This window comes from Anticarsia gemmatalis, chromosome 14 (assembly GCF_050436995.1).
Source record: "Anticarsia gemmatalis isolate Benzon Research Colony breed Stoneville strain chromosome 14, ilAntGemm2 primary, whole genome shotgun sequence".
In the NCBI taxonomy this organism is placed as follows: domain Eukaryota; kingdom Metazoa; phylum Arthropoda; class Insecta; order Lepidoptera; family Erebidae; genus Anticarsia; species Anticarsia gemmatalis.
Window position 1 is genome coordinate 4,629,967 of NC_134758.1, and position 26,502 is coordinate 4,656,468.

The 26,502-nt window shown below is 33.1% G+C and overlaps 1 protein-coding gene across 4 annotated transcripts in view; it reads left to right on the forward strand.

Annotated features, from left to right (window-relative positions):
- Positions 1-388: 388 nt before the first annotated feature.
- The window catches only part of LOC142978212 (uncharacterized), a 177,456-nt gene continuing 151,342 nt past the window's right edge, over positions 389-26,502 (forward strand). For all 4 annotated transcript variants that reach the window (XM_076122550.1, XM_076122551.1, XM_076122552.1 and 1 more), the window contains exon 1: positions 389-794. In XM_076122550.1, coding sequence (XP_075978665.1) covers positions 742-794 — 53 coding nt within the window. In that variant the 5' untranslated portion in view covers positions 389-741. The remainder of the gene's footprint in view (positions 795-26,502) is intronic.

Below are 26,502 nucleotides of genomic sequence, written 5' to 3' on the forward strand. Positions count from 1 at the left end.
ACTAGAAACTTTTTCAATATCTGCCTCGACAACAATGGCCGGAGCTTTTTTTCTCTCTACACTAGGGAATAAATTCCGTATCAAATTTCTCCCCGGATAACCGTAACAATTTATCTACCGGCTTATATCCTATCGAATTATTTACAAAAGAATAACCACGAAGCCGGCCTTTGCGAAAATAAAAACATTCAATGCACTTTTCTCTTCCGTTGTACATGTACGCATCATACGCACACTGTTAGCGATAGTACGGAAATACTCTGTGTGTAACGTCCCATATTCTGGCTCATCTCGTCGGCTCGTGCCGTTTTTGGGCGAAATGGTGTCGTCTACCGTTCGAGCGAAAGTCGATTTTCGTAGTGTGTGGACGCCGCTTTGGAAGGGCGGCCGTCGCGTAAGCTACGGGCCACGTGCACCTCGACTGCTTGCGCTTAGTTCTTCACGAACTGTGTGGGAGGTTAGTCCGCTACATGAATATAATGTTCCTTGAATGTCATGCGCTAAGCGTCCGCCGCGAAAAAGCGTATTTCGCTTGCGCCCAGCAGTGATGCGTGTGTGAGTGTTGTCGCTCCACGTGATTTTGACAGTCGAATCGTTCGGAAAAGCCGGCTAGTTTTTTTTATCAACAGTGCGATGTGCGCGAACTAACGCGACATAGAAAGTGTTTTTTGATAACAGTTTTGCGTGAATGAACCGTCGATACATAGAAATGTTGTAAGATCAAAGAAGGCCACATCAAGGATGATTATAAAATATTACTTGGCCCAATTTCCGCCGGCTATGGAGTGTTTTCGGTAAGTCGCTAATGAGATTTTTGATTAAGGATCGAAATCTTGGATTAATTTAATTTCAAAGTTTGTTGGTAAATATTTGTTTCATATTATTTTGCTGAAAATAGAAGTAAATAGGATCAATAAAAGTTCGTTGAGTGAATTGTCGTAGTGACTGATGACTAGGGGGTAATGACTGGCCCTTATTTGAATAGCTAACGACCCGTATCGTTCATCCCTCTCGATGACGGAGGTGTCAACATTAGCGAGACCCTCGGGTCATGATTGGAAAATTTATGTTCCTTTGAAAAGCTATTGAATAATGTATGAATAGTAGATATAATAGTGGATCATATTACTCTGGTGTATACGTAGCGAGACAGCATCTCAAATTCAGAATCTAGATTAATTATCCTGCCCTGTCCTTTGGGTTTAAAGTCTCCGCATAGGTTGGCCTGCGACAAATTAAATTCATTGTTTATGTATAACGTCACCTCTGCGCATGCTCGTTACTATGTCAACAAACTATGTAGATACGCACACAGATACTGGCTGTAGAGGTAAATGAATATTAATGGAGCACCAGGATAGTGTTGCTAATAAATATTTTGTGAAACTATAAAGTTTTTGTGTGGATTCATGCGGGACTATTCTTGTACAATGTGTCAGTCCTAGAAATGCCTAGTGCATTCAACTGTGAGATCATCTTTTGTTTTATATTAAGACTTAAGTCTTTGAACTTAATTGTATTATTTTGTTTGTGTGGACGTTGATTTACTTGTTTGTTTCTATTTTTCTTTTTCACTTTTCGTTCATTGCTGTTGGGAGAATAAAACAAAAGGTTTTGTTTGCCTATCAATGATGATGCATTTTCTGAGTGTGTACTTATTAGTACCATCTTACTTCTATTGGAGCTAACATTTTTTTTGTTACAATGAAACATTACGAGATTTCTATAATAAGTAAAGGTGCTATTACTATATCAAAATTTTACAAAGAAGGAACCTTTCAAAACTTTAATGCTCTTTGTTTCAAGAATTTGTTCTCAAACAGAAACACTGTTGAGAACACTTACGAAAGGGCCTAAAAATTTTCAAAAATAAATCTATACTATACGTTTTCAATTCGATATTTGTCATCGTTGTTTTATAAATTAGCTTTATATGTATATTTCTTCTCAACTTACAATTATTTTATTCGTAACTTACAAACTATTTCTATTATTACGCAAATACATACAGAGGAGGAGTTGAATTTCATTAACATTGGAACTCAGCCATTTCCCACATCAACACATTTGAACAACGGTTGAACGTGAATCATTTACTATTAGATATTGTGAGTAACTTGGCTCTAGTGCCACATTAATGACTTTTGGCAGGCTCTACACATAAAGGGTCTATCGATCTTTTTATTTATTCAACGAAGACGTTCTTGAGATATAAGATGCGGTTTGTTTTGATTATTAGCTAATACTAGTAGGAACTAACCCTCTTATTCATAAAAACACTATAAACCTATTTTAGTTAAAAAGCTAATAATATGTTTTCTCTTTTTCCTTTCGCTAAGGAGTAAAAGAAACAAAACTCTTGATAAGCATTTCATAACTTCATATATTTTTATGAATAAGAGGGTTACATTTAAATACAGTATACTTCATGTTTACCCTACGTTTTGCTACAGGTTTCAATGGGCGTGGTCGCAATCTAAAATAGTTAAACATACTAGTCAGATTGAGATTATATTTCTATTCTATATCGCATTTAACGTTAAATTACTCAGAATTTTGGGGAAAAAATATACAGAAGTTTTTAATTTGTTAGTAATACACATATATTTGTAAAGATACGGAAAGGAACATAAACACAATATCACAACGATAACAAAGAATCAATAAAATATCAGACACATTCATATAAGATTATTATTTTCTGTCAATTCAACACGTAATTCCTTTTGTAATAACATCTTTGTTTGGAAACAAAAAGATTATTTACTGAAAGTTGAACGACGCGACGTCGCGCGTCGTGATAAAGATGGAACGTACTCGTTGATTAGATTTAATTTTTATTTGTGGCTTACAATGAAAACTCGATCGAGGAACTCCCTAACGAAAATTATTTTAAAGGGATTAGTTAAAACTAAATATTCCGATTGATAATCCTGAAAGACGTTTCTTGACCTTGTTTTTTTTTAAAGTGAGATTTAAACGAAATGAAATGAATGCGCGCGCAACATTGTTCAAAACGCTTTTGCAATTTCACAAAGTTAATACTATATCAATATAAGTCTTTTATTAGGAGTATTTAGAACATTTTCCTTTATTTTGCCCTTACATTTACTACAACAGTCCGATACAGGATAAAACTGACCTTGAAAGTATGCCTGCTTGGAAACGTATCTTTCACCACGCAGACGTTGTCTATACGATACAGATAAAACCAATATCAAAACTTATTTAACTTTATAATTTACCTATCATAGTTACAAATCGATAAACCTCGGACCTTGACTTTGAAATGATAAAACGAGCTTTTATCGTATTTGATTTACGATAACAAACTCGTTTTCATTCAGTGCCGACCGGCATAATCTGAATTTCACAAATAAGCAAATAAGATATCGTTACCCGAATTCCAATCACCGCGGTGTTAATAAACATAATGAGCCTAAATAAAGAACAATAACACGAAGAACATAAATAAAGTTTTATCTAACACTTTAATCAAGATCAAAGAATTAACATACAAACACAAAGTTTAAAAGGTGTTTCAACTCAATCACACGTGAACGGAATCGAAACGTTAATTGATAAACAAGTTCGCCATATCTCGGAATAAATCATATTTACTAAATTATGAATGCCAAAGTAACTCTGTACTTTGATGAGGCCTGCCCGGCAAGATCGCTAAATAATTTAGATGGTGATGATTTCGCAATATGATCCTATTTGTCCTACCAAAGAATATGAATAATGACTGTAAATTTCTTTCCACTTGAAGACATTTATGTTTTTCCAATGATTTCTGTTAAGATAAGAACATATTTATCAGATGTATGCCGAAACATGTAAATATAAGGATTTGTAGCAAACTCAACCTTACTTCATATAAATATTTGTTCAGGGAGAATAACCTTCGAGAACAAACAGTAAGTGATATTTTTCACCTGTTAATATTCTCACGACAGCAATTTATACGTATCACAAAGAGGGTAGTACTAAAATAATGGAGCCTTTTATTTCTCATTGTGATATAAGTAGCGGTTGTGGCTGGCAGAAAAATAATGATTGAGTTACAAGACTGGTGATATACACTATAGTTATTTTTAATTGAGTTTAACATATAAGATATCACTAAAACATGATAACTGAAAAAATGGTATTTAAAAATACACGAAATTTACTTCGCGGTAATAGTTCAAATGGGGTCATTGACCTTAAACGTATTTTTTTAATCAAATTTCAATTAATTTATCAATAAATGTTAGTAAATTGACTGTTACGAAAGTATTATGAAAATAACGATTGTTAATACGGTCAAAAAAATGAAAGATATCATTTCTATGAAAAATATAGTTATGAACAAAAACTAAATTCCTTTAGCGACATCAATTTATATGGGGTCATTGACCTAATAATGTAATTTCCTTTGAGCTTTTCAATTAATTTATTGGTAAACAATAGCAAATAGGCCGGCACGAAGCTATATATAAAATCGATTGTCAGTGTAGTCAATTATAAGTACGATACAAAAATAGATAAATATAGCACCGCAGACGACCGTATTATTTATATTAGCTTTAACCTTTTGAAAGTGTGACGAAACATTTAAGTCGTGGTCAAATGCGTATAAGTGTTTCAAACGTTTTGCGTGAATCAGTAGTTCTTGGCTAATAGCATGACTTTATGAATATACCAAAATATCTAGCTTTCTCTGGTATGTGGCTTTTGTAATTATACAGAACAAAAGCAAATTTCGCGCTATTGTGTGATAATATCACGCCTTTTCCAAAGGGGTAGGCAGAGACCCAAGAACACCACTTCGTAAGATCATTACTAACTCTCCTTGCCACATCCATACATCTTGTGGGACAGAATCGCTGGTTGCTAAAATAAAAATTATATTAAATAAAAGACAAAATATATCAAATTGATCGTTAAGAAAACGATCTAGTGGAAATATCAAGTCAAAATGTTATACTTTGAAAAATATAAGAAGACAAAATTTTCCTGCAAAGAAAAAGCAGCTACCAGAGTCGCGACTTAGGAACTCTAAATCTTATATTTTAAATAAGATGTCAAAGATACTAATAAAATACGTTGTAAAATTTTAAAGAGTCACTAAGTTCATCGTGAGTCAAACCAAAACAATCTATCAGATCTATAAATCAATACAGACCATAACTGTCTTTAACTAAACACGGATTCCTATAAACGACAAGAATAAATTATTGGTAGAAGATATTGATCTGTCATTATAAACGTGTATAGATTTTAATAACATTAAAACGAAATACTTAGTACCGATATATTAATTTATAGTAGGCATAAAAATTTACTAAAAAATAATAAAGTCTATGAGCTTAATTTGTTTAATACAGACTAGACAGATATTGTACAAACAATAGACGTATTCAACTCCTAAGAACGACGTCAAGTAAGTAAATATTAGGTTCCACATCATTTTAGTTTACTACAGTTGACAATTAGCAAAGTCAACCTTGAAATCCTTAGATACTCAGAAGGGGAAAAAAGGTTCAACAAGACAATCCTAACTAGGTGTCCCACAAGGAGCTATACTAGGTCCGATCGAAACAAACCATTTATGAAGTCATGACCTATTATTATTGTTCTTCTAATAATAGATAATAAAATAAGTATAGACAAAAAATCCAAACCAACGACTCATCCGAGCCTATAGAATGAGGTAATAATACATAAAACAATGGAAATACTGCGGTTTTTAATGGAATTATGCAATTATGAGTATAATAAAGATGATTCATTAAGAGTACAAGGTCATTCACTGGCCTCTTATTTCGGCTTTATCTGATTTACACGTTCATATGCACAATGCACTCGGATGTTCATATTTGGACTGCTCTTGAGTACGCGCTCAAGTACCTAGTAATTTCAAATAGAACGTATGTATAGTTATAGTACATCCGTTTCAAATAAAGAGCTTCTGGGTAAAATTAAATCATTAATATTGCAAATTGTCGTCGTTTCCCGATATCCGTTGGACGATTCATAGAAAATTGGTTGACATAGTTCTTTGGGTGTATTGTTTTATAGATTCTCCGTCAAACCAATGGACAGTAGGCATAACATAAAAGTGTATTTCATTATAAATTTACAAGTAGAGGAGTTCACTGCACTGGCATACTTATTTTCTTGTACTTTTTATTGATCCACATTTGTCCTGTAACACCTATGCTTCGTACTCGTAAAGTCTGTAAGACTGCCAGGTCTATTTCATTATAGTTTCATTAATTTATTTCTAACGCCATTTGAGCTTAGTAAAGTGTATAATAAATAAGAAAAAAATTAATATATTTATTGAAATCAATCTTACTTAACCTAATGTTACATAGTTTAATGTTACATTTGAGTATGCTATAATTATTATACAATAGGGATATAAGAGAGTTTAGTATGAAATACTAATTTTAGATGTATGATTTTATTCTATTCATATAATAATATATTATTATGGCCTAAATTTTTTTCCTAGTTAACATTTTCAACAGCTAATATTCGACTTCCATTTAATTATTCCTCGAAATACAAATTACAATTGATCGTTATCCTTACATCAATTATTCGAAATGTCCGTTGTATTAATAAAACATGTCACACATTTGCTGCATGAATCTATTGCCGCAGCCGTTTACATAGCTTCGCGCCAATCCATTGGATATTAAATTTATAGCTATGTCTAATTGGTCGTATTGAACTGTGAAATACATGTTTCGCTTCCTACAGAAGGTATCAGCGTTTTATGGGCATCTGCTGTCTTTTATATGTTATATTTAACGGTATCGTATTTCTTTTTACTATCGTTTAAGCATGCATAATAAGGTTTTAGAAATGACAATCGATTTAGAGTTAGTAAAATAAATTTTGATGTATCATCAACCAAAAACTTAACGTTACATGAAGGTTTTACATTATCGTAAAATATTTAGTATGTTTTTCGATCTACAGTATCTATAAAATGTGATTTTATTATAATAGGTACGTTTTATACAGATTTTTAGTTGTACTCGAAGACCACCTCTTGCAACAAACTCTTATAATTTTTAATATATTGATTTTTAATCAATCGAGTATTAACTTTAAAAAACATAATAAGTGGTAAAAATGAGCAATAAAATTAAGTAACACACAATCAAATTCGTTAAAGACCTTATCACAAATTTTAATACCAATAATTAAAAACAATCCGGAAATTGAATAAAAAATTAACAAGACCTATTAATTAGGAAGCCCATATAAGTAGTTGGTGACAAGTGTTGCTCTCGGCCCATATGTTGCACCCATTTAAGTGTTATCAGTTGCCACAGAATGCAACTGATAAACTAAAACTGGGTTTAGAGTAGCAGCTGTTATCGGCAAGTAAAGTCTTACCTAATTGTGATAGAGGATGTGAACGCTAATAGATTACATCGAGTGTTTCTGATTTAGTATCTCGAGTGTTTGTTTCTCGTGTTTACTTTCGCTTGTTCTTTGATTATGATATTGAAGTATGTGAATCATTTTTGATGTTTATTTGGTTTGATTTCCTCGTTTGTAAACTGTCAAGTCAAAAAGTTAATTAAATATATATCTATGTTTTATCTTGGTTGGAAAGCTAGTGTTAAATATTTGTTTTATTTAATTAATGTGAAGTTTAACTGTAAGCATAGAGTTTTGGGTAGAGTGTAGAATAAAATAGAATTGTTTAGCCAAAATAGGTCAATTCAATTCAATACATTGTTTTATAAGGGTTGTACATATACATTCATACAAGCAATAAAATAATTTACAAACCACACTCACAATTTCCAATTCATAAAAGCTTCATATCTAAACTGTATCAGTCTCATACAAAACAGTCCATTCGTTTGCTACTGTCCCTGCATAATATGAGCGCATGCGCATTGCCAGACGATGACATTTACTACGGTGTTAGAATAAATGACGGGGTAATAAATGCATTAGCAATACTCATACTTGTTGGACGCAGGTTTGTTCTATAAATAATTTGTGGATGTGATTTTAAACTGTTGTTTTAACCGTTTTACGCCTAGTTGCTTTATCAAAGAAAACAGCCAAGCAAGGTATAGGGTAAGGTAAAAATTACAGTCAAATTTGTTTCTTCACAAATTAACTGTTAGTTTTATGAAGAAAAAGATTTACCTTGACCAGAAAAATGACAAGGAAAAGTTAATAGTTTTAGCGATTACTTTAGATATGTATGAAAAAACTGGCCGTTTTAGTGGAACAGAAAAAAATATGCAAATTGTTATAGAATAATGATGATGAAAATGATGATGTCATTCCAGTGCTTAAAAAAAGGAAATAAAACGTTTTGTCAAAAAATAATCACCATGCAAATCTAAGAAAAGACTATAAACCAAAGTAATAAAGAAATCTAAGAAAATAAACTTAATAGCCTATTAAATATGAAATGTCTCTATCAAAACCTTACTAATTTCACCCACAGATTCTGAGAAGGGCTCTTTATTAAATAGTGTCATGGGTAATAAGTACTTCGAGTTTAAATTTAACGGTTTCCTGCGCCCGCGCGATTCCGATATAAGAGTCGCTAATGATTTACTCACACAATACGACGGACTTGGACGTGGAAATAAAAGAAAATGTGTTATAAACATGTAGATGTTAAACTAGAAAATTATTTACAAAATGCTAACTGGCATTTTCCTCGTCAAAGAAAAAAGGTAACAATAGATACAATAAATACCGTATCGTTACTATCACTTCAAATACAATATGATTTTGTTATGAGCTTTAATAAACACTGTCACTCTGACAGCAGTAGCGCGATTGCCTTCTGTCAATATTGTTGAAAATTTGACATCAAAATCTCGTGAATAGTAGTTCCAGTAGCACTCGCCAGGGGCGCTGATCAGGTTTTCAAACAATAATTTATCGATAGCTAGCCTCTTGTCGACAATCAAAAGTGTTTATCAGATTAAAAGTCAGTACTACTAAATAGATAAATCCATATTACCTTCTATGTACCTAATTATATTTTCCAGAAGTTTTATTTTGATACAGAGCTCGGTTATTCAGCACCATCTCAGCACCGGTATATTCGTCTTTCTTCCAATTGAATTAATCAATATTCGGATCTGTGTTATCTTTTTATTTTCTAAATGCAAGAATGCAAGTTTGCGGCAAGTTCTAGAGGACAGCTACCGTATCATAAACAATCTCTTCAACGACGCACGAACATCAAATCAATAAGCCACTGAATATTTAACACATTTATGAATGAAATAGAATTATACATTCGAAAATATGAACATACCTAACAAGGTCAATTTGTACATAAAACGATAAAGCTTGACTTAATCGAATTGGGAATTACTATCGAATTTCTTCCCAAGATTAGTTCAGTTTTACTGTTACGTATTTAAAATTCATGTTACACGATTTTATTAAGACGTGATTGGGTAAACGTGGGTTGTGAAGTAATGAGGTCTTGTCACCGTGACGTTTAGAACAGACCTATTTTAACTGTAGGTCTATTGCCGCATTGTTAGGCTTGTGACGTCTAACAACCTGTCGCACACGACACCTAAAAGCGGTTTCGTTGACAGGTGGCACGTGTGTAACGGCAACCGAAAATTTTGATACAAAACACGATTTTGTGATTAAGTTTCTGAAATTTGATATTTTGATTACTCTCTATTGTTATGCTATTTGTCTCTTTTTAAACCGACTCTTTAAATTGTCGAAATCTCTTTCTGAACAAAATATATCTGATTTTCTTTTTCTTTTTATTTTTTCTTTTTCTTATAAATAGAATTTTTACAAATACGATGGCACTATTACAGTTTTTAGGTATTTTTTCTTTTTTAACAATTTGCTAGGTCTTAATGTTCTTGACTACAAATTCTAAAAACAGTTAATTATTTTTTGCGTACTCGTACTACACACCACAACGATTTTAATTAGAATGGTCAAACAAAAATCATAACAACCTATTTCCAGTACCGCTATGTTAATTACTGCCATAAGCGGTTTAACATGTTAAACTTTACATTTGTTTGGCATCGAAACCATCGCGATCGTAGCAATTTCATCTCTCATTTCCAAACCAGAAGCCGGCTTTGCCAACATTACGATGTTAGTTTCCCTATTAATAATGTCATTGTGACTAAGCTGTGACTAGTATACTAAAATAACAGTTACGAAGCCGCTAATATCTAGTTACAGTCAAAGTTGAACATTCAATTTATTGGTGATGCTATGATAGTATTTAGTTTGTATGAATCTGATACGTAAACTATTATCGGCATGTCACGGCATAACCAACATTTCAATTCTAAAATTAATTCACGAAATACACAAAACAATAGGCGTTATATAAAGGTAATTGAATGAAATCAGTAATTCTATTCAGCTCGGATTTCGTCAGTCATTTTGTTCAAAACGTTTATCCGAATTTAAGTAATTCCTTTGCCGTTTTAGTTCCCTGGTTTTAGGCACTCTTGAGATCTCAAACAAAAGGAGCCTAGCTAATTCTCTATCCCAATAAATCCTACCTATTCAGTGATCTATGCGGCAACAACCAAGCTCTCTCTGCTACGAACTTCATTTCCCTGAGACTGTCGCTTTAAGAATTCAAATTTATAGTGCGTCGAGTCCCTGGATGAGTCGAGCGGTTTGGCGGCTACGTGACATGAATGGCTTTTATCCCTCGGATAACTTTCGAGAATTTGATGTACGCCCTCAAAGCTGGATTGGGTTGAACGCGGAAGTTTTTAAGTGTATTACAAAGAGCAAGGTTAAACGGTCGTTAATCAATTTGTTTTCATTGTAAGAGTATCCTTTTGTCCCTTGATAATTTATATCACGCATCTTTCATCTTTTGATTCCTGTTTATTTGGACCTCATCTTGACTTCGCAAGACTGGTAGAAGCAAGGCCTTGTTTTGACTCCAAAAGAAATGAGTTAATTAATTTATTCTTTGTTTATTTCTGAGCTTCAAAGTCCCAAGATAAATAATTTCTGATGTTGAATTGACGGTTTAAGAGTCCATCCGTTAAAATATAGTGAAGTATTTGTCACATTATATTAATCAGGATTAAACTGATTACAAAGGCCAGAGAAAGAACTGTCACACTCGGCTACACAAGAGATATTTTAGTCAGCTCTTCTCTTTAAATTCTTAGAATAGAATCATTCATAGTTTCTGTGAAATTCAAAAGGTCGCATACTATGAAAAAGATGGAAGACATTTATCTTGACGTTTTGTAATTTTCTTGCAGTCCGGTGTTTCTTGAACTGAAAGACTGAAATATTCACTGTATCTTATCAAAACTGCCGATGACGAATATAAGGTATTATGTGGTTCACAGTGACGATGTGTTACCCATTTTGGTTTACAAATTTAATAATTTAAAAACTTGAAGTTTTGTAGTGACCCCGGTCTATTCCTCTGCTATAACTTTGTCATAAATGCAAAATGTAGTTGCATTTTTTATATCACCCATTTTTGTGGCGGAAAAATAAAAGTAAAATGTAGTATTATAATGTAATCTAGCCATCATTACAGAATATTACAAGCCAATTCACTAGACATCTAAAAATAAATTCATTAACGCGAAGTCACGAAGTAAAGTCTAGAATAAAATAATGCCTACCTACCGCAGGAGAATCCTGTAGCTTAATGCCTTGACTGGCATTGACTGATGACTTGGGCGGACGATTTGCATTGTATTTTGACAGCTCGCTTACAACCTGACAGCAAACTTGAAAATCATGAATTCTTTATTATAAATCAAAATTAATGATGTAATACCGCTTTTTCTAAGTGCCACTTAAGAAAATGCTTCGTCTTCATAAAATTGAATTCAATGGAATATAAATTTTACATTTTTGATAAAATATCGCTTTAGTGTCAATTTAAAACGATAAGTTCGGTGTCTTTTGTGTTTGGGAGTTGATGTATGCGTGCCACTTAAGATGACAAAATATTGCACTGCTACAGCGAACGGTCGGAATAAATCAAATGTATTCAATTCCTGTCTTTGTGTTCATAAAACACATTAATAGCTTGATCTTCTTGAACTTTGACTTAATCAATCGTTTACGAACATTTCTTGCATCACGAAAACAATTGATAACGGCTTAAAAAAAGAAAATAATGATCGGTAGGAAATGCACAACGATATTGATGAACACAAGAAGTGACATTTCATCAATCAAACCAAGCGTATTTGTAATTTAGACGCTTCTTACAACACCCACATGAAACAACCAGGTGGTCTTATTAACCAAGCCCACACACGTCCGAGTCATCACAAAAATATAACCACTCATAATTTTCCAGATAAAAACGAAAGATAAACCAACCAAGATATTCCGATTACTGGAAGATACCTCTCGATTTCAAGCAATAAGTCAACAGCCAATACTAATAGCTCCCGCTACGACGTCTTCACGCGCGATGACACACAATCTTCGAGTAATACTCAGATATTCATATCTGAAGTAATATTCATCCCTTAGTAATTCTATTCAGTTAATTTAAATTCCGTGCACCCGGGAGACGCGTAAAGTTATAACAAGCAAAGTTAACGATGTGAAACGGTTCGCTAACAAACGACGCATCGCGTCAACGGGCACGTGCCTTGAGATGGGTAGCTACTAGTCCCTTTTCTGACGGGAAGTAATAAGTTCTTGATATGAATCGGATTTCTCATTATAATTATCGCGATTTGCATAATTTTCTGTTATGTGTGTTTTTGGGGTCGGCGATTGTTTGTTGTCGTTTGCGACCCTTTGCCTTAATTAATTGTTGTTTGTATCATTTTTACACCCTTGTGTAGAAAATTCGCATTATACTTAATCTGTTAAAAGTGTAATTAAAAAAGTATGGTTCAGAGGCGAAAAAAGGGTATTTCAGTTCCTTGTTTACAATGATCGTAAACCACTGAGGAAAAGTGGAACAAAACTCAAAGTAGATTATCATAATGAACAGAGAATTAGCCCGTTTTCCGAAACAGAAACAATAAACCGTGACTTATGTTAAGAGTTACAATATACTAACGACAAAACACGCTGTATTTCTTACTTGCTTTATGTAACAGTTGAAATGTTGCAAGAAATCGCCGTCTGACTAGCTATCGTCGTACAAAAAGGGTGTCGTCGACTTCCGACTGATCCCTTTGCGGAAATTATAGTACAGGGTAACAAAGAACAAACGGATACAGACCACGGATACAGGGCAACACGGTCTAGTGCAAAAAACGAGCACTAACAAAATAACGTCCGCGAGTGTCAGTTGATTGGTTAGACAAACAAAATGTTCAAACAATTTTCGGCTTTGTAGTTAACATTGCAGAATTTCAACTATACGTACAGAATTTTTAGTATTACTCCATCAGTCATCATCAATTTTGTTTTTGCTCACGAAAATCTGTGAACAAATATTCTGTGCGGAATAGTTTTATGGGGTGCTATCAAAACGGCCACAAACATACGAGTGACGCGAATGCATTGATGACTTTTTAATTACTGGACAGAGTTCACTGACTTCGTAGATTTCATTTAGCTTTTCGTGATTCCGTGTCATCATCGCTATTTGTGCAATAGTTATATAAAATGTGAATACGTCATATGGTATCCTATACAATTATGTTGTTATTTAATACTGCTATAAAACAGTTTATATTGAGCTGAAGCCACCGGCCCTCGTACATTTTTCTCTAGAATATGACTAGCATAAATTTTTCGACAAAAAAAAGATTTTTTCTAATAAAAAATACCGCATTATCTTTTGTGTACCATATAATTATAATTTAGCTGAAGTATTTATTATTACTCGATAAAATTATTTCCGTCAAACTTTTGGTAACAAAGTTGACTAAAAGCTCCAAAATAGAAACTCCAATCCAAAACTTTAATGGTAATTTTAAAGTGTGTCATACTAGCATATCCCACGCGTCTTATCGGACCGAGTCGAATTTGATGACGATAAATATAATTGAATGAATGAATTAATACTTTCTATTACATCAGGTGTATGGCGTGGGCGATACGACCCATGTTAGAATCAACAGACAATGAATATTATCGCGTCGTAAAACGTTAGTGTAAACATACAAATTTTAAAGTGAAAAGTATTAAGGTGTTTTTGTATTTTTTTATAATTTTGTCTTATAAACTAAATCAACGATTTAGTTTATTTAAACGCTCTAAAATATTTTTGTTTTAAAGGAGCAGTTTATATATAGCTTTTTAAGATATAGAGCTTATGTATCTTACTTCAATCGTTTTTATTTTAAGTACACTTTTGAGCCTTATGAATTGTTTGAATCAAATAATTTTTTCGACATTTGACCAGACCGAAACTGAAACTTCAATTAATCATTGAATCTTATATAGGCTTAGTAACGCAAAATAATTAACCTGGATTCCTAACAAAATCAGAAGTTATGAAAAATTATAAAAATATTTATTCCATACATGCCAGGTTAACATAATCACGTAATTATTTCCAAGAAATTCTCAGTCAAAATGAAATGTCAAATATTAAAGCATCTCTATTATTCTTGGCGTCATTTATACCATTAAAAGTCTACGAAAACTAAGTTCTAAATCTAAACTGATGTTGCGTGCAAAAACTAAACTAAACTAGTGCAAATAAATATAACAAACAGGATACTGCGGCCGTCTTTGATGTTCCGCGGTACAGAAATCTATGTTTTAATTATTTCTTAGATCTAGTTCTGATTGTAGTAATTGATCTGATATTTATGATCTGTTCCATATTACTAGTTTCTCTTATTTGTGAACTTGTTATGGTATTGCGGGTTGCGAATATATTATTATAAGAGCGTGGATCTTCCATCATCAGAGGAATGTGATCTTTGTATAAAAAAGAATTGTGTAAGGTAGAGCGAAGTAGAGGAAAAGGATCAAGAAGGCTCTAAAAAGCTAACCCCACTACTATGTAGGATTCATAGTGTGGAAGAAAGAGGGTAAAGTAATGTAATACTTAGTAATAATAATTTAATATGAAGTCAGCATTTTCAGTAAAAAATCTTTTTAAAATTTATATATGAAAGCCTTTGAACATGATTGATTGGTACCGTGCCTAGGACTAGAATAACGCAAAATATGACACATATAATAAAAAATATAAATTTTAACTAGAACATATTTTTTACTTACGCAATTACTTACTATTGGGAATCAAACTTCACGACTCGTAGCGTTCACGAAGAATAAAAGTTTTAGTACCAATTTATCCCGTTTGTTACTACTGCGCCATAAAATAGACAAGCAATCTATATTTATGAGTTATTATATTAAAATACACTAATAAAAGATTTCAGTCACTACTTCATAAGGAATAGATACACTAGTGTAACGACACACCTGCCAACATTTCGGCGACGGTAGGATAGACTATGCAGAATGCGACGTAATTTCGGCTCATTGATTGATAACATGGAAAGCGTGATGAGCCAAACGTTCGGCCCCAAACGATGCGCAGGTATGTCGCTAGACTTAGACAATTCAAAATTCCACACGTTAGTAACTGTAATTTAAATTGCACACGACTCACTAATAGATCTTTTAGACCGAGATACCGCAGATCTTACCTCGGTCTCTGCTTACCCACGTAATTAGCAAGGGAAAGTGTCCGTAGATAAGAGAATGTATGGCACGCCGGCGACATTTTATCTTCAATTTAATGATGTACTTAATTACGTAGCTCTGTTATCAATTTATTGCGAGAAACGACAAAGTTCGTTTGAGTCATTTTATGGACAATGCTGATATGAAAGGTTTCAAAGTTGGAGTAGTAAAAACCCTTGCAGATTTATAATTGGTGAATGATTTAGCTCTAATTTTCTTGCTAGATTTTTGCTAGCGGGTATGATATTCACGCAGAGTGCAGGTGTATGCTAAATGCATTAGCCATGTAAAACAAAAAAAGAACAAAGGGAGTATAATAATATTGGGTGCACAATTATTTTGAACAGTCACAACATAGCACAGTTTCATACAACCTTTGAATAACAGCATTGTTAGAAGACGAAAACTTGTAACATTCGGTTCCCCTTGCTCTGTGGACTAAACAGAGTCCACAATGATTTCTTAAGTCTAACTTAAGGACTTTTTAAATACAATTTTTACACAAAATCAAAGTAATATAACATATTTTTTGAGCACAAAAGCCCTTACCTCAAACATTTATATTGCTGGTTTAAGATTTGTGGTTTAAACGTGCTCGTAAAAACTGAACAACGCAATAATTAAGTGTGATTCGTAACGCAAAAGATGTCTTTAATAAAGAACAATAATAACACAATTTGGGATCAGCCAGACATTTTAACAATCAAAACAAGACGGAATTTCAACATTTCTTAACAAAACAAAACGAAGGAATGCTGACGATTGGCTGTGGACCTTGTTGAAATATGTATAGATGTTCTAAAGAATATCGCAAATTGTAATGAAATGAAATCTTAATCTAAAATAGTAAAGGACTTAAAAATCTAATTAAACCAAACTTCGAATGTACTAAAGAGGTAAAAACAGGTTCAAATAGAAGTCAAGGTTTTTAAAAAATACACACCGCATTAAATATACCGAGTAATTTAACCCTCCTTTGCAACACGCAGTCGGGCAAAAAGTATTCGCAATGCTAACAAGAAAAGTTATATTGTTAATCCCAATGCAGATAACTTTAACTTGGTAATTCTTCGATAGCTTTTTAATTATTTTCACCCACTTCTGAGATAAATTAATTGTTAGGAAGAAATTCATTTTATTTTCAATCGCCTCTTTGCTTCTCGGTCTGCAATATTCTTTTGTGAAAAGAATTAAGAGAATGAAATTGATGGATAAAGTTAAGCTATTGATGTGTTGTCTGTTCTGTGCAATATATGTATAATATAAGTATTCACAAAAAAAAAATCCAACTAGTGCCTTGCAGGCTAGACGCTTTATATTTTTTTTAGATGCTTGTCGCCTATCGACACATTTAGCGATTAATTTTAATTTATATAGATTAAGACCAAATCGTAGCAACAAGAACTTGCTAAAATCGGGTTATGCTATAAAATTATTGTAAAATCGTAATTGAAACATATTATATAAATTATTTTGTTTAAACAACATTAAATGCGTCAATTCTAGCTAAGCCATGGAAGAATTTAATCTAGTTTTAAAATCGTCAATTTATGGACGACAAAAATACTTGCAAACTTTTGAATAAAAGTATTAGTCCAGTTACCTGAGTTTAAATAGTTAATCTACGTTGGAATTTGCGATCCGAGACCCTTTTTGCAAAATGGTGCCAGTTTTTTTAGAGACATCGTGTTAAATTCGGTAGACTTTTTAACGTCAGATTTTATCATTTTTAGCTTATTAGGGTTTTAGAGATAATAATGAGATTTAATATACAACGGTATACAAAAAATATGAAGTATTTATTTAATTTCAAAGTTTTTTCAAGCGTTTGCAATAGTCTCACAAATTGGTAGAGCCTTGCTCACGACTTATCTACATTTTGTATACTTCTGCGCATTTTCAAAATAAAAAACTACATCGAACTGCCCATACTGCATAAGTCTAAGAGGCAATGATGTTCCAAAATCTGAATTTTGAACTGTCATACTTGCATACAAGGTTCTCGACTACGAGGAATTGATGTGATGCAAATAGATTTGAAGATGTAAACTAGATTGGTCAAAATTGGTGTAAAATCTGTGATGTGGCTGTAACTATAGATGCAGAACTGCTAAAACATAAGCAAATATTTATAGCCAGTAGATATTTGAATCAGTAACTGACATTTATCCGTCTTAATGTGAACACATAAATAACAGTTCGTGAATAAATCAAAAGACCAAAGCAAAGGGCGGATCTGTGTCAGTATTTCACAACAATATGTTAATCTTAAAGGTTGCGTTTGTCAGTTAAACAAACAAACGGACAGCGTGTATTAACAAAATACTTGAGCAAGTACAAATTAGATGCAGAATTTAGAATATTCAATATTTACTATTTAAGTTAACCTATTCATATCATGTGCTGCATTATATACATGTCGGTTTCACAGTATCGATATAACGCTGCTACAATGACAGAGGCATGTCCACAGAGACAGACAATAGAAAATATAAACATCCATACAGTTTTATCCGTATATTGCTGCCCGGCTTATAATAGCACAAATATAAACCAACTGGGTTCTTCGGAATGTTTCCACATAGCACTGTCGATTATCATCGGTGAGTCTTTCTTCCGAAGAATAAATGAAAATAGATAGTCTGTCTGTCTGTCCCTTGACCTGCTGTTCTAGCATATACAGACGCCTTTTGGGCATGCAAGAAAATGCTGTCATTATTTTTGCATGACCAAAGGCCCATGTCTGTGTTCTATCTCATTCTTATTGGCCACGTTTTTACTGATACAGACACCAGTAGTACGAGTCTCTGCAGTTGGTACGATTGATTATTGAGGAGCTAGCGACAAATATTAGAAAATAAACTGTTCACTTATTTTTCACAGGCAATTTTAGTAAGAAGTGTTTTTAGCCTAGAACCGTAGTCGGTTCTTACTAAAATTTGGCTACTATAATCTCGTTGTAACTGGTAAAAAATTATGGAAATATCCGACTGCCTCCATGGCGCAGTGGTTCAGGTCGCCACGCCAATACCACTGCGTCGGGAGATCGTGGGTTCGATTCCATTGTGTTTCGTGTCCGTTGTTTGTATGTTTGTAAAAGTCCCCGCGACACAAGAGCAATTGTTAGTGCGGGAGTTGTCTTTAAAAAAAAAGATTTTGTCTGAAGTAACGTGTCATAAACTGTACGCGTTTAAAGATATGAACGGGCCCTTACTATTTCACGTAACCTTTGTATATGATTACGATGTTGAAATCAATAGCTTAATGTACTAAACCGTATAATTATTTTATAATACTGCAAGTAATTTTGTTGAAGCTTTACCTACATGCGGTTTAAAAGTAGGTTGTTGTGTTTATGGGTTTAGTTTAACTCTTACGAAATTGAAATTGCATTTTGAAATGTGCCGTGTTTTCATTAAATTCTAAGTTGTTGTTATTAATTAATTTTTGATTCAATGTTTTGAAAGTTACTTCTAATTGGAACAGCGTATTCTGTGGCTTACATATCGTTTACCAATAGAAGCTTTATTGATAGATAATACTATAATATGATAGCGGCGTTCTTGACATATGAATAACAAAAAAAATGCTTTTTTGTTTTAGATTTTATAAATAATGGATAAATAGCCCAAAATATTTTTTTAAAACCCCTTACGAATATTGTAAGTATTATAATAATTCATGTATTTTTTTATCAGAAACTAAAGTAAGTAAATGGATAGTCATATTTTATAAAAACCAAATCGATTTATTTTGACGGACAGCATAGGATATTAATATCAAAGAAAGCAATCAAAATCAGCTGTAAAAAGATTTCAGTGTTGCCGCACCAGATGACGTCACACCATGTGTTTTACGTAAACATTGAACTGCTTTTAGTTTTAATTATAGAATACCAACTACACAATCTATGTCTCGTCTCTCTCGATTAATCTTGAAGATAGGATATGCGGTTGTCGTCTAAAATTTATTATTTCATACTTGGAAGTACCTTAGGCACAAACTTAATCACGCCAGAGGTATGCCATTCCTCATATTTTACAGCAAAACGTGATTGTGGTTTCATTACAAATTCAAATTAGTTCTCAAGATGATGACTGCTCAGATGACAAGACAAATCGTCTGTCTGTCTACAGTGTTGTGCTTAATGAAATTTCGCTAACCGTTTCAATGCTGGACACGTCTTGTATTACAGAATGGTTAATGTTATTGGCTGTTGTATTAGTTTTCGAAACAGGTACAGCGACAGCCTTTGTGGCTATTTTAATATCCGGCACTCGAATATTAGATGGACCCAAAGCTACCAGACCGTCTGTAAATCATTTACACGGAAACTACACAATATTACAAACTGTTTCATAACACCAACAAACTTGCATAACAACTTATTTTAAACGAAAATCACTTCGCCGTGCGCCATATTCAAAAATATAAAAGCTGTATTCTAGACTTAATTTACATGAATAGCGAAAGAGCGGCCGTTCTTTGTCTTTTAAGTTGCAATTAATTATTCCACTTTATGTAAATAAGCCTACAGACGCGTCAGACTCGGACCTCCTAGCCTTTTTGCGGGCGACTAAAGCATGTGCCAGCTAAAAACTTAATATTTTATGCTAAGAGAGCCGAGTAAATAAAACATGGGCAAGCTTCAGCAAGCTCAATTTAATCTCGCAGCGAGATGTGACGCCTATCTGCATTTGCTTAAGATTGTAACAGCGAATCTGTGAGCAAACTGCTGTGGAATAGTAATGCACTCGGTTCATCGCCACTATCGATTCTATCTATCCGCGCCACTGACATAATGCGAAGGTCACTGACTCCACTGATAAACTTCGCGCCACCAACAAATTACGAATAACCGTATTTATTGAATTGTGATATCTTCATAAGTTATGGCATGATACTGTTCAAACGACAGCGATTAGCAAACTGAGTTACATTAACATTTGTCACACGAAAAAATCGGTTATCGTGATCGTCTTGATGCTATGAATAATTCAGCGGTGACGTCGATTAATCTTAATAATGATGATAAAATTAGACATGTCAGGTAGTTAATCTTTATCTGCAGAAGACAATAAATTTAATAGCAGTTAGGGCGACCACCCGTAAGCGATTTCGTGGAATACACCAACGAATATTAAAACAACGAATAAGAGTGAGTGAAGTGTGTCATTAGGATTTCACCGATCTATTTTTGTTTGACTTCCTCGCCCGATGATGTTATTTTTAGACCATTGTGAGTTAGTGGACGGATCATCGTAGATCAAAGTTTATTGCTCGTTGAAGATAGTCGATGTTTATACGGATATAAACGTGAAAAACCAAACAAAACGGTGATACTCGTTATGTCCCAAATGAAATCGTAAACGTAAAATTGCTTTAACATAGACAACAAAAGTTTTATGTGAGAAAAAGCATTCAAAGTATTTGACATTTATTTTTAGTTGAGAAAACATAATTCAATGTCTAAAATAGGAATCTAAACTCGGAAACATGTGATAATAAGTTGTGTAGTTTTATTACTGGATTAAAAACAAATTAAATACGTAATGTTTATAATGTGATACTAAAGTAGTTACAAAAACTGTGTCAAGCTCTATAATGAAGATTAACTGGCAGAAGTTATTTTCAGAAAGAACCGAGTTGCATGTTTAAAACGTAAAATAAATCAGGTGTGTTTTTTATGAGAATCGGCAAATATATATGCTTTTAGTTAACAAAAGCGGAGCAAAGTAGGAGTCTCTACCCAAGACAATTTTAAAGAAGCTTTTGCATGAAAACGATATAATTTCAATAATCAAACAGGAAAGGCATGTCGACCTTTATTCATATTACGCAAAGTAAATTGAATATCCATAAAAAATATTATCAATAAAATTACGCAAAGTGGTCGTAAATGCATCTCCGTCTTGTTGGCCGATAAATTACACTAGATAAAAAAATACACACTGTATAAGAAGGTTCACCGTGCGAAACATACAAATATGGCTAGATCGTGAAAGATTAAAATTCTTTTCTTTGCAATTCAACTATAAAGGGGTGCCGCAAAAACTTGGACGACTGCCAACAGGTTTCTTTCTCTGAATCGAAGATGAACGGCGAACTTGAATTTATTTATTGGGGTTAGTCATCCATACCCTATCCAGGCTAACATTGTAATTGCTAAAGTAAATCTGTCAGTCCGTCTCTTAGGCTTACAAACGGACTTGAAGACATTTTATTGAATAAGTAATTGAAAGTCAGATCGTTTGACCTTGAAATAATAAAATGACGTAAAATACGAACGTGTAACTGTTTGACTCCTGCTTTCTTACTCGTGAATTTTCTTATTATCAAAATGAAATCATATTATAAGTTCTTGTCTCTTCCTAATTTGAACTAAAATTTGTTGAAAAGTTTTCTATCTCTTTCCCATGGTACAAAAACCCGTTAGATAAAAGTCGATCCCGACTAGAGAGTAACTAAACGGATTCTATTGACTAAACCATTTAAGGTTCGCGTCTGTGTGCTCAAAGAGTTGACAGGGTTAACCTTATCTGTCAGTGGCCTCTTATAATCGATCTGACAGGTGATTTATTTACTGTTTTATTGATGTACGGAGCCACTTTCGTAACGTCTAGACTGTTTATTTTTGTTAAATCAATTTCATTTCAATTTTGCTTTACCTATCGCTTTGACATGACGGTTTATCGTTCGTTTGTCACGTTTATTTTGAAAATTATTGAAGAGAAACAATAGCTTTGTCAATTTGCCGGTATTGATAGTATTTTTTGCTATCATATTAAACGTTTTCACGTAAATACTTCCCTTCACTGGTAGATAAAATGAATAAGAATCTGTCACACGCGCGTTAATCTATAAGAAACGAGTTTCCCAAAAATAATATCCAGCAAAACGAAAATCCTTTTAAAACTGCACATAATTTTAATTGACCTGTCATTTTCACAGTCCTTTGTCAAGCATTTCACAGAACCACTTTTGTTAGATGGACACACAGATAGCGAGCTAATTCCGTAACTGCTTCCTAATAATCTGTTGAAACAAATAAAATAAAAATAATACTAAATGCTCTTTACTGAGAACACAAAAGGCCATAATTCCGAAAAGTGAAAAGTGCTTATTTCAATACCTCGTATATTGAAATCAGCTTTTTTTATTTTTTCATAGCGTCGATGCTTCCCACATTTTCATTATACCGTACTTAGGCTCTCAAGCCAACAGTGCCTTTGTTCGTGGCATCTTCCCGACCGTTATATAGAAGCTCCTTCATCCTAATTTACATGAATAGTGTACAGGGTTTGGTTAATGTGCTATTTATTATTACCCCACGTAAATAGGTTTATTTTGTTTACTTTATAACTATTTTGAATGTATGACGCAGTTATAGGTAAAGAGATCGTTTGTCTTGCGATTGTCGCCAAAGTTGTCGATTCAGAATAAAGGCATTTAGGAATTGATATGTGTCCGTCTCGTATACGATATATAAGGCAACAAATAGACTATTTGAAACTGCAGAAATACATAATAATTATGTACTTACACTAGGTTTTGTTCTAAACAATCTTCTAAAACTTTAAAATATTATCCCCTTTTTTTATTTCAATACATCCGTGATCCGTTGATCAGTAATGAGATTTGTATCGAGTCTCAGAAATGCTCCCCACTTTAATTTAAATTTATATTTCAATATTATGTACATCAGGTGCCTCACCGTAATTGATATGTGATGCCAAAATAATTGTGATTTCACTTTTATAATGATCTCTTTCATCGGAACACTCTTATTTAAAAACTCAATTTCGCCGAAATCCCTTTTATAATACCACAAAATGACATTTATTCTGAGTAAAATAAAGTTTATTTTTGTTTGTATTTTATCCGATACCTGCCATTATTTACGGTTTACTCCAGACGGGGTTAAGTCTTGTAATGAATCTGCACTCTACCTTCATTTCCATGAAAAGTGTTAGAGCTCGAACAGTTTTCTTAAAAGAGGTTTTAATATTCCACTTTATTTAAACAAGCTCAGTAGTTAGACGGTAAGTAATGCTCACTTTGAAATACAGTTTTAAAAGTATAAGCATTTTTGTAAGTAGTTACCAAGAAAGCTTTGCGATAAAACGGAGTTTATAAATAAGAGATGTTTTTATTTTTATCGACAACCGGATAATTTCGTCCCGGCTCTATTCAAAACAATGCCAGATTTAAAAAATATGTTGAAAATGACCAAGCACTTATTTAATTAGCACACTGAAATCAGAACCGTGAAATTGTCATTTCTCATTAAAAACTCCGCAGTTGGCAGACTATTTCAAATTTAAACAATCCTGTGCACTCAGCGTTTCAATAGGTCGCCAGTTGTCATTCATGTAACCGAGTTTGTACTGCAGTTCATAGCCGGTCGGACCATTAAAGATCAATCATTATACGTACAACAGAAATGCACTCACTGGCAATGGTAGTGACATAAATTATTCAGCCATCGGTCTCGGGTCGATAACCTAGACATCGTGAATGGGGAAACATTATGGCTTATTCAGAAATTCCCGTCTCAAAATACTCGCTGAAAGCCTTTAGTGGATCAAACTTACCAAGATTGGCGTAGAAATGCATAAATTTAGATAGTAAGCCCGTTTTTAAAATCTAAAAGCTTTTGGAATATCTAAGTGAGATAAGTGGCTCGCTTCCACTTGAGCTTCAACACTATCGAGATAGTGATGCGAAGTGAATAGACTGGATAGTTTTTTAGTCGACTTCCTTCGTAGATAGTCGATTATTCGCTAAGGTAATTGAATGGGTAATATATTCGAGAAGTTAGTGTCTGTTTCAAAAGTTTATTTAAATAAACGATTTACATTTTAAATAAATGGCAAAGCTTTTGAGGTTGTGGTTTTAAATTACGATAATAAAGTGTATTGCACAGTTTTTACTACGAGTAGGATTATAGACATACGTATTTTTCTCTACGGAATCGATAGTAAAGTTTCTGAGTGTTGTGGTCAGTAAAAACGTTCAAATGAATTACTGTTATTTAAAAACTGTTAGTGTTGGTGTACAACAACGGAAAATGTACGTAAGACTTGATATTTGCTATGATTGAAAATTATTGAGTATTAAAGTAGTAATAATATTAGTTTTCCGTCAAATCAGAAATGTCTTTTAATTAAAATTATCACAATAGTTTATAAATGAATATCTTTTTACAACATCATCCTCGATGGTTGCAAATCCTTTTTTCCGTATACATAAAATAATATAATTTATTATCTCAGAATTGAAGACTTGTAACCGTAATACAATTTCTAGGAAGTTCATCATCAATATAAATCGTAATTTCATACGAAAGCCACAGTTACTGGAATAATGGCGGTTATTTATTACTCATAAATAAATATTTGTTGTGACGTGCACAATAAACGTCAGATAAGATCTTGTTCTCGCCAAAAGCACATACATTACTTCTCATATCTATCGAGTAGTGAAATTGCATCATCGTTACTTAGTGCCCTGATTCGTAACATAACTACTAGTATCTGTTATAGCAGGGATGTCACTATTTATTTATTTATTTAAGGTCAACCAACAATTGCTTACACATGACATTAGTATTATACAATTTGCTTAAAATAAACAAGTGAAATAATTACTTATTGATTAACACCGCATACTCAACACACTATACTACCAATAAATGTAAAAGTGTGTGAAGATGGATGTGTATTGTTGTTTAAATACGCAAAAGCTTACTTAGGACACTTTGTAATTGGGAAAACTTTTTACGTGGAAAAAGTCGCGGACAGAAGCTAGTTTAATGTGTGACAATATTACATCAGGGAAAATGTCCTGAATTTCGTCTGTGAACAGTGGTTCATGTCATAATTATGATGTGATCAAACATTTCTAATTTGGTGTCTAATTCCACTGATGACAGATATTGGTGCGATTAGCACGAGAATTTATCCTGAGTCTGGATGCGACGTTATCTAAACGTATGTATTTAGAATTAGAATTTATTATACTTCATGATATTTATCAGTAGTAGGTATAGTAAAGGACGTCAAGAAAAGGTCTGCTTAGTTAGAAACCATATAACCATGTTATATGTCATATCACAATACTTAATCTCGCCACGTCAAAAAATAACTTTAACACACATTTTTACAAAATCACGGTAACATACTCGGTAATTTGGTACTACTATTTATAGACCATCACTTACATCTACGTACGAGTATGTATAATTCCCAACCAATTAAAGGATTGTATCGTTATCTATCTATTTAAGCTGGCAGACAAGGCACTGAGTCTAATGAACGAGCTTCGGAGACTAGACAGTTGACAGTGCTGTTTTACATTCACGTTATTTTATTCCTACCGTTCTTCAAGATAGACTTGTATCGGGATAGATAGATACTTGATAGCAAAGGTTATGCCGACTGAGAAGTGCTGCGATATTATTTTGTAATAATTTGTAATAGAATACTCCCGTATTCTATAACGCGAACACGCTTTTTACCTTAAAATGCCTATTATTATTATTCTATTATACATTAAACATGCAACGCGAGAGTTTAAAAGTTATTTTGTAATAAGTTGTTTGGCATAAAGTACTGTTTGTCTGTTTTTGTACATGCTTATTGATCAGTAAGTGAGTTTTATTATTTTTATTCGCTTAGAAATCGATTGAAATGAATGGACTTTGTTTTTCTTCTATAAAACTATATGCCATTGCTGACGACGTCCGAAGGTGGACACCATGAAAAATGAAAATATAGGAAGAGAGAAAAATTTCTATGAAAATTTTGTACTAATTTTTATGAATTCTACAATAATTTATAATTTCTT